The sequence below is a fragment of the Lytechinus variegatus genome, chromosome 1, assembly GCF_018143015.1.
Source record: "Lytechinus variegatus isolate NC3 chromosome 1, Lvar_3.0, whole genome shotgun sequence".
Classification (NCBI taxonomy): domain Eukaryota; kingdom Metazoa; phylum Echinodermata; class Echinoidea; order Temnopleuroida; family Toxopneustidae; genus Lytechinus; species Lytechinus variegatus.
Genome location: NC_054740.1, coordinates 57,675,187 through 57,685,331, shown reverse-complemented (window position 1 = coordinate 57,685,331; position 10,145 = coordinate 57,675,187). Strand labels below are relative to the sequence as shown.

At 35.3% G+C, this 10,145-nt stretch overlaps 1 protein-coding gene across 1 annotated transcript in view; it reads right to left on the bottom strand.

The window, feature by feature from the left end:
• Positions 1-807: 807 nt before the first annotated feature.
• The window catches only part of LOC121418029 (nucleolar transcription factor 1-A-like), a 29,320-nt gene continuing 19,982 nt past the window's right edge, over positions 808-10,145 (bottom strand). The window contains exons 12-18 of the mRNA XM_041611734.1: positions 9,672-9,787; positions 9,127-9,214; positions 8,534-8,644; positions 8,056-8,108; positions 7,225-7,414; positions 6,741-6,827; positions 808-5,016 (exon numbers count right to left, since the gene is read on the bottom strand). Of these exons, the coding sequence (XP_041467668.1) occupies positions 4,684-5,016; positions 6,741-6,827; positions 7,225-7,414; positions 8,056-8,108; positions 8,534-8,644; positions 9,127-9,214; positions 9,672-9,787 (978 nt within the window). The 3' untranslated portion in view covers positions 808-4,683. The remainder of the gene's footprint in view (positions 5,017-6,740; positions 6,828-7,224; positions 7,415-8,055; positions 8,109-8,533; positions 8,645-9,126; positions 9,215-9,671; positions 9,788-10,145) is intronic.

Sequence of the window (10,145 nt, the reverse complement as noted above, 5' to 3'; positions counted from 1 at the left end):
ACACAAAGACTAGCACATACAAAACTTGCTGTTCCAATAACGAGATGGCCTTCAGTACACAGGGCATGAGTAGGGTGCAATTCAGACCCTTTACTCGAGTGAAGGGTTTGCCCAGCAGACTATATCACTCTCTACAATCTTGGACGTACCAATACTTGAAAACAAAATATTCTCAAAGCGAATAACTTAATAAGTCAGCAGATGAGGTGCAATTCCATCATATAAAACTTATGCTTTATTCTGAACTGGAATACTCACAAACATATAATAAAACAAATAATACAGAGAGCTTTTCAACAGTGGGAGTAAAAACATTTTTTTTTCTTTATCAATGCTTTGCTCATATTCAGACAAATTCATTCCTGAAAATTCTGTACAACTATCTCCACCCAAAATACGATCCATAAATTACATTCTTAAATGCTTTTTTTTCTTCTAAAAATGTACAGGCTGCCTGTATACATTGAACTCGGCACACAGCACACACTAATCAGTGACCATATACTCACTTTCTTTCTGTCATAATATAATATCCTATATATGCAATATTATTATGGATGAATGAGAAAAAAAAAACCCAATGACAGAAGATTGTGTGAAATAAATCAATGACTTTTAGTCAGCACCACTGTTCCGATAAGGAATGATAAAATGGAGAGAAAAAAATATCTACAGTATTAAGGTAAATGATCAATGGTTTTCTAAAGCTATCGGCATGCATGATATTGCAAAATGCACTGTCATACAAAGGTTTTATGTTTTACTGAGAAACCAAACATGAATAGATCTATTGGATGGACGTCATTGTCAACAGCCAATCTCATAACAAGAAATGTAAAATATTCATTACAATGGAATCTCATACGAAGATCTACGGGTTCGGCTTCACAAAGCTTCACAACAAAAATTTGCTAGGCTGAGAACCTATCGGTTACCAAGGAGGCATTTTATCACCACAGAGATCCGACATCTTTCCTTGATTTTGATTGGATGAGAAGCATGGATGTTTGTTACTATGGTAATGATCAGATAATGAAAACTTTCATGAAATGGGTTCTCACTTCTCAGGCCTTAAATCTCTTCATTTTCAGGGGATTAGGGAGGATTGAGATCTCCACCCTTTATAGCTCATTCATGATGTAAATCAACAAACACACCACTCTCAAAAGATTGAATAATCAATCTGGGTGTGAGAGCAGTCCAAGCTCTATTTGGGTGAAGAAGAGGAAAGTTGGAAAGCCAGCAATGACAGATGCGTGGGTTGAAGTTTGCAATAGAAGTATGAAAATAAGAGGCAAGATTGTGAAGTTCTTATCAAACAGGATCTAAAGTTTAAAATATCTTTGGCAGAATAAACATTATTTTCAAGCAGGAATTTTTTAAAACCCAAATTGACTCTATGCAGATGAACTGATCATAAGCAATCATCACCCACTTAGAAGTTATGAAAAAGATAATTGCCATCAGACAGGAACCAGTCGTAATAGTGATGGGACAAGAAAAATACATACATTATGTTCCATTATGAATTATACATCACATTTGTGCATTCAAACACTTGTTTAGTAAATACTTAGGTGCAAAATCACAACCATCAATTTACCACAACACATAATATGTAAAGTGTGTGAAGTGACCTTGTAAAAAACAAATGTGACATTACTACAAACGTTAGAAGTAGAACAGGGGCTCGTTGCAGAAAGAGTTGCAATCAATCGCAACTTGTTTTCAACCAATCAACAACGCGCATTAGGGACTTGCGACTGATTTTTTTGCTTGCATTTAAACTCAACTCTTTCTGCAATGGGCCCGAGAACAATTGAAACAATTGGTTATAAAGATAATACTCCACGCGAAAGAATAATGTTGCATTATTGACTCTGTTTTTTTTTAAATAAAAATTAATAAAACCCTGAAATATCTTTATTTAAACAAAGAGCCGACATCACTTGGTTTTCCACCCAACCTAACCTAACCTAACCTGGATCAGTTTTTAGATAGTAATGTTATTTTCTAATGAATAAATGATGACACAAACCCATGCTCTCATCTATGTTTAAAAGATCAATGAAAAAGATAACAAGATAGGCCCCTCCCACAAAGCAGTAGTATACAAACATCTCTTGTAAACATTTGCACTGGTACTATGATAAGTCCACAGAGTCCCCTTAGCAAGTATTGAGCAAGTACAGCAAATTTTCTGGAAGTTCCACTTTGAGAGTACTCTACAATAGAGAGTGAAATGTGGCCTTTGAATGAACTTATCCCCTCTTCTTTATCTTTTTCCTGGCATATCATGTTGACTGGTTCCTGCTGCAGAAAAGATACCTTCATGGTGTCTTTGCCTGAAAAAAACTATTATGAAAGCCTTGATTTTGATTGGCTGTTGAGCATTGTTACCATGGATACCAAAATGATTTCATAAGTATATACATGACAAGCCCTTTTTCTTCATATCAAGATATTAAAAAAAAAGGATTGATCACAACAAATCAAATTTGTGATATTTTAAAATGGGATATAGACTAAATAGTCCACGTGGGGTCCATTGCAGAAAGAGTTGCGTTTAAATGCAAGTAGAAATATCTATCGCAAGTCCCAAATGCACACTGTAGATTGGTTGAAAAATCAAGTTGCCCATGATTTTTAGAGTTGCAATTGATTGTAGCTCTTTCAGCAACGGGCCCCCAGGGGTGATGACTCTTTTACATAGCATTGATTTACGTGGAATGTTACTAAGTGGTAATAGTGACAACAAAAAATATATAAAATTATTTTCAACATTTCATTTTATTATTTAAATAAGGGTGACAAATCATTTCATGACATTAAACGAGATTCATATCACATTTCATGGTTCAAGAGACTCCACTTACTGGAATCAATGAAATAGATGTGATATAAATATCTGAAGAAAAAATACAAAGAAAATGATATGTAGATATTTTATACCCAACATGCACACATTAAGTAAAAAGAGTAAAGTCTTAGCATATGATCAAACTGATTCAATAATCTGCTTGCTTTTGCTTCTTATAAAAAACTTTTTTTTTTTTTCTCAAAAATTTACAGAGTTAATCTCTAATACACAAACATTTCCAATTTCAGTAACTAAATTCATTAGAATACAATTTACGTCTTTACAAAAGAAAATATGTCCAAATAACATTAGTATTTACATGCTAGAACCGCAGGAAAACCGGGGTCGTGTTGCACAAATTTGCTTTAAAAATCAAGATTAAACACAACTCTGAAATGATTTTTAAGAGCCTCTCTAGTCTTATATTACATGTGGTTAAAATTCAAGCAGGAATACTCAATTCAATCTACAGCTTTGGTCCTTGTGATTAAATAATATAGGACTTTTTTTTTAAATATATAATTAGGCCAAGCTGTAACACTGTAGTGAAGGAGATTCCAGGGCTGTTTTAAGCACTTTTGGGGCGAAATCGCCCAGAGCCCTCATGTAATTTTTTCCCCCTGACATCTGGTATACATCTATTTTGATCAAGCAATCAGTCCAGAATGCTACCAATCAAATCAAGAACACATAATTGCATTTAGTAAGGATGGTTAAATAAATAGCTCAAACCTTAAAAAGATTAACAATGGCCTAACAGGAGACATGGAATTCTTGCATCATTTAAAAGAATATTAATGTGTATCTACATCAAGTGCCCTGAAATCAATACGTCCTGTGATGCCTTTAAAAACAAATAATAAAAGACTAAGCCATTTGAACGTTGGGGGGGGGGTTCACAAAGATTTTAGTATGACTTCAATAAAGTATGACTTAATTTAAGTGGCACTTAAATACCAAGTTGCGTACGGTATGAAAGGCTTGACCTCATAGGTCAGATCGTGTCAGGAGGACGCCCTACTGCGTGTCTATCAATAAGATCGCGCGTTGCATATCATGTACACGTCGGCATTTAAGTGCGACTTAAATCTTTGTGAAACGCGCCTCTGCTTTAGATGATTTAGAATTGAAATACAGAAAACACAGCTGTATGAAGCATAAACGGTTAAGAATAATAAGTATTGTGAGACACTAGCATGTTCCAATTCCCAAGTAAAATACCCATCCTCCAGAGTTTAAGTGATTTAAAAAAAAAAAAATCAGTGGTTGAAAACGCGATTTACATCAATATGCAAGCTACCAAATGATTATCTATCAAGAAACACAGTGTGACTGTCACAAAAAAACCAGAGTGCTGGATGTGAAGGTACACATGGTTGAAAAAAAGGGTACAGACTCACTAAAAAAGTACTTCGACAACTGAATCTACAAATGACTTGAAGTCCATGTCACATATGAATAAGAATCGTCATGCCTCGTTGGCAAGTGATGAACAAGAACCAGTGACAGGAACATGGCTGGAATCCGGAGCAAGGCTTTAGGGCCATAAAAGCTTTACGTCACAAATTTGCAGAAAAGCTGTTGGATATGTGACATAAGGTTCAACAGAACTTTACAGGTGACCACAATGACAGCTCATGATTGATGATAGAGTCGGGTGATGGCAGAGTGAGTCATGTGATAAGATCAGTGACAGTGGAAAGAGGTGGCACCAATAATCAAAGGGGGTCTTGATGAATCAATGGTGCTAATGGAATGAATGTCTGTTTCAGAGTCTTATCAAAGGAATATCAATCTGAGCACCAAACAGATTGATACGAGCATCAGTCAGATTCCGACGAGTCTTCCTCTACTTCTTCCTCCTCTTCCTCTTCTTCTTCCTCCTCCTCTTCTTCCTCCTCCTCCTCCTCTTCTTCTTCCTCCGATTCTGATTCTTCCGAGCTGCTGGCATTCCCCTGTGCGTTCTCCCCATCCTCGTCCTCCTCCTCTTCTTCCTCATCATCATCATCGTCGTCCTCGTCGTTATCATCGTCATCATCATCATCGGTCTCCTCCTCCTCTGATTCAGATTCGGACTCCTCTTCTTCCTCCTCATCATCATCTGTTTCCTCTTCACTTTCAACCTCCACCTTAACTGTCTTCTTGGCTAGAGCAGTCTGTGGACAGAAAGGAATGCACATAGAATAAAGTAACACTTGCATACAAGTGAGTTACAATTCCATCCTTATGATCTTTGTAGGTTTGCATGGCAGAGTTTATAACATGGAGAAGGTTTATGGTTCACCATATGAAATATGAAGAAGGGTAGGAAATACAGGCAGAAAAACTGAAATGGAAAGACGAGAAAGGATGAAAAGAGAAAAGTAGAAGTGTTCTTTCTTGAAAGTGAGTTTCCCTGTATTTCCTTTCCTTTCTTCATACTCCACATGGTGAACCGTAAACCTTCTCCATGTTAATTCCATTCTTGTATATTCTATTTCTTGATTAATATTCAAGCTTCAACAGAAACATTTCATGGAACAATGGAACTAAAAAAATAATTTAAAAAAACCTGTAAGAAACATGGAGAATCTTTTCATTTTCTTAGGCATCATTCACAACCGTAGTCTTTTAAGACATGGGAGTACGGGTTCTCAAGTTAGATTTTGTAAGTGCATGTCAAGCCCCAAATTTATCAAAATCATGGTTTCATGTACAAATCCCATGCAAATTCTGTAAAAAGCCAAAATTCATAAATGTATAAAATGTTATTCTTACTGATTTAAAGCAAAAAGATATCATGTTATTTATGAATAAAATAGAGTTGCTGACGATTTCTACTGAACCCCCCCCCCGAAAAACATAGTAAAAAAAACAAATAAAAAAGAAATACATAATAAAAAAAAACAATACATAAGAAAAAACAACGCCTACTTAGTTTGTTCTACGCGAGCAAATGGGAGGCTGAATGTCAAACATTCGTACCATTGCACACAAGACGTACCATCCAAAATGTGCCATTGCACAGCTTTAGGGGTGACATCACAATACGATTGAAGTCATTGCACTCAGTAAAAATGAAGGTGCAATATGCGTACAAGATTGCTGGCTCAATGCACAATGCTGCCAAAGGTCATGAGCGCTTGTGGGATTTTGCTTTTTGCTTTCAATAATATTGCTCCCTTTTCATAGATTACTGCAGTGAAAAACTCTTGTTTTTTTCATATTTTCGCTAAATTCTGAGGCGTTGTACAACACAAATAGCGCAATGGTGTGAGATTTCGCATGAGGTGAAAGAAAGATGCTCTATTCAACAAGGCATTAGCCGAGTTGAATAGAGCGTTTCTTTTTTTCACCGAATGCGAAATCTCGCATCATTGCACGAATAAGAATATTCATTATTTGTAGTATATACATTCGATAATAATCATAAGATTGTCCAGACCAAAAACTGGCAGATTTGGGACTATATGTAAGGATTTACAGCCAAATTATGATTTTGTGCATTAATTAGCATAATTAATAAAAAATAAATTTGAATAATTTTGGTACAATAGCAACTAAATTGTGGAGATTACATCATTGGTGACATGCATGCCAATTTTTGTTGAGATCGCATGATCAACGGCCAAGATTTGAGGGGAAGGGGCTATTTCTGCAAGTTTTGCAAATTTTCTGCAAGTCTATGAAAAGCCACAGATCTGTGCCTTGAATCAATACCGTCAATTGTATGATTAAATTATCTGCAAGTCTATGGAAAGCCACAGATCTGTGCCTTGAAATAATATTATTGTACAAATGAACTCATCTGCAAGTCTATGGAAAGCCACAGATTTGTGCCTTGAAACAATACATCTGCAAATCTAAGGAAAGCTTAAAATCTTAAATCCTGATTACTTACCCTTGGTGCTTTCTTGAGGATTTTCTGCCTCATGGCTGGCTTGGTCTCCATCTCAATAAACCTAGCTCTGTCTTCTTCATTTAGACTCTGTTCATAAAATGGGTGGGTCAAGTTCAATACTTTAATATCTCATACATACACGACAAATACATAGCACAGAGAGACAATCATCAATGGACAATTCCACAAAGTAATGAACAGCATCATATTAAAGTGCATTCTGGCTTGTTCGTATCTCCATTCCTTTGGCAGAATGTAATGCTATTGAAGTACCATGGCTTCAGTAGTTGAAATTAAGAAAGAAAACAAACAAACAAAATGGTGGACAGACATACAAAAAGGAGGGCTATTTCATGAAGTTTCCCTATCCCGAAAATGTTATATTGAAAAATAAAACTCTTTTTAAAAAATGTTTTAATATGATTTTAAAACATGTCTTAAAAGAAAAGAATTTCACTGTGTTACACCTGTCTACTGAAATTACCTTCTTGTATTTCTCTAAGAGCTTCTTATATTCTTTGATTGCCTTCTCCTTCTTAGCTTCATATTTCTTCTTTTCCATTGCACTGATGGTTTTCCATCTCTTGGCAACTTCCTTGAACCTCTCCTTCTGATCAACCCCCTTCAGTTCAGGGGCCTTCAGCATCGCACATGAAAAGTACCTGTATGCGCTCCTGTCACGTAAAAACAAGAATAATCTCAATTTATTCAACATTGTACAACGCCTACTTAGCTTGTACACGAGCAACGAGAACATCAAATTGGCAGCGTAAATTTGTCTGTTTTTCAATTGAAAGTTGTCTGTACATATTGATGCACAGAGCAAGTCTTGGTGAGTGCTTACAGAACTTTACAAGAAAAAACCCCCAGCAAATTCTGAAGCTCTTGTTCAATCTACCTTCTTAAGACTAACAATGTGAAGTACCAAAATTTAATAAATTTGAGAGCATAATGTGCAAAACTGGAATTAATTACCAATTTTGAATTTTATGGTAAATATTTTTTATCATCACTTATTACAGCTTCTGAATTTGAAATCTTTTTAACCAGAAAATGTTACCAATAAAGATTGACTATAAATAAAGTATGAAGAGTAAATAACTTGGTAATAGCAGGGGTGTGAGTGATCACAAATAAAAAAAATCTTTAAAAAAAACTGAAGAGTGTTGAAAAAGTCTGAAAAAGAAAGAGCTCCCATACTTTTTGCAGAGGAAAGCAAAAAATAAGCTGAAATTAAGCTGAAAAAAAAAAAAAAAATCTGAAATCAGATAAAAATCTGAACTCTCACACCCCTGGAATAGATATAAGAACTTACTCAAATGGCTTCTTTGGTGCATTCAACCATAGCTGCCGAAGTCTGTCATTTTGCTGTAAAATGGACATTGAAATAAAAAGATTAAAAAATAAAATATTTGGCCACATATCAATACTTCATAGAAAATACTGGACAATGAATACTCACAAAATCAATACACATAAAATTCAATTTTTCTCGGCATAATCATTTGTTTCATTTTGTTATATTTCGACAAGAAGCAATGCGTGATATTTGTGAAAATGAGACAAGTGAATTTTTATGTCATTATTTTGATAATTGCATGTTTGCACATTAGACAACAAGATCAACTTGCAAACTCCTGAAGACGACACAGGATACCATTGTAGATTTGAGTAAAATAAATATCATTGGCCATGATATTAGCACTGTTGATTGGTTATCTTGTATGAGTTATAACGTGAAGCTATAACATGTATTGCTTGGTCTCATATATTTCATACAGTCCCATACATACCTCGATTTGTTTGTTTAGCGTTGATGATTGCTTGACCCAAGTTGATTTCATTCCTTTGTCTAGTAGATCCCACTGAGTCCTCAGCTGAGCAAGAGCTTTTGACTTGGACATCTGGGAGTGAAAAATATTTGATCAAATACACTTGAAATCAAAGCAATGGAAAGTGAAAAAAAATCATGATTAGTTCTTCTTAAATCTCTGGTTATGGGACATGGATAATATGACTTCAATACTTCAGGCAATTCCAGAAATAAATCTTTTTCTATGTCGAATGCCAATCAATCTAATTTTTCCTTCACTTTGTGTACGAAGCGAGTCATGGTTATATCACAGCATCAGAATATCAGATAAACTATAATAAAACTGATGTAAATAAGGGAAGGTCTCAATAGGAAGTGGGTCAGGCCTCCTCTTTTTTCATTTTTTCATTCTCTTCATAATCTTTTTCATTTCTATGATTCATAAAGAATTAACTGATAATCATGGAAATATTTCCCAATAAAATAAAATTTACAAAAAACAGGCAATTGAGGTGGGGGGGGGGGGGGGTGGGGTATTAATCATAGAAGCAATCACATCAAAGTCAGACTTACTTCTTTGATGTAGGCGGGTAATTTATCAGCAATCCACAAATCTTTTCCTGTTGTCTTTCCATTCAGATTTAGCTCAAATTTCTCAGCACTGTGAATAAATCAAGAAATACATTGTAAAGTGATAAAATTCTACTCGATTCATCAATAACTCAATCAGTACGGAACTAAATCAGTAAGTCACAAACCAATTCCATCATGCACTCACTCAGTCAAGAATTCATTCAAATGTCTCACTGACCAACCACTCACTCATCCACCATTCATTCACTTACTCACTCACCCACTCACTCATCCACCATTACGCACTCACTCACTCACTCATCATTCACTCATTCACTCATCCACCATCACTCGCTCATCCAATATCCATTACTCACTCATCCACCATTCACTCACTCACACACACACACACACACACTCACTCACTCACACAAACACACATTCACTCACTCATCCACCACCCATGATCACTCACTCACTCACTCACACACTCACTCATCCACTACTCATCATTCACTCAGTATCATCATAGTCTATAGTGATACCTTGCAGAGCTCTTGGCTGCTTTCTCTGTAGCATGCTTAGCCTTCTTGGAACTTGGCATTTTACGAATACTGTTTAATTCTACAAGACACTTCTCCTTCTCACCTGGTGGTAGTTTCTGAAGACAAAAACAACATGTTGTTCAAGAATATCTCATGATAGTAAAACTAATCCTTTTCCAGAAACAAATGAATTCAGATCATAACTAAAAATTATGTGTTAGAAACTGGTTTCTTTTTCATGCATTCTCAATGGCAATCAGTAGACAGTTTCATGAAAGTTGTCAGCACTAACAAGTCGTCTTTCTATGGTAGAAATACATGAGAAATTTAAATAAGTAACAAAAAAATATTATTTTCTTTTAGAACAGAGTCTGTGAATAAAAACTTGGCCTTTTTGAGTCTTTAGTCAATCAAAGCAAACCTTTGATTTTAGGCATAAATTAGCACAATACATTATTCACAAGATTTTTAAAA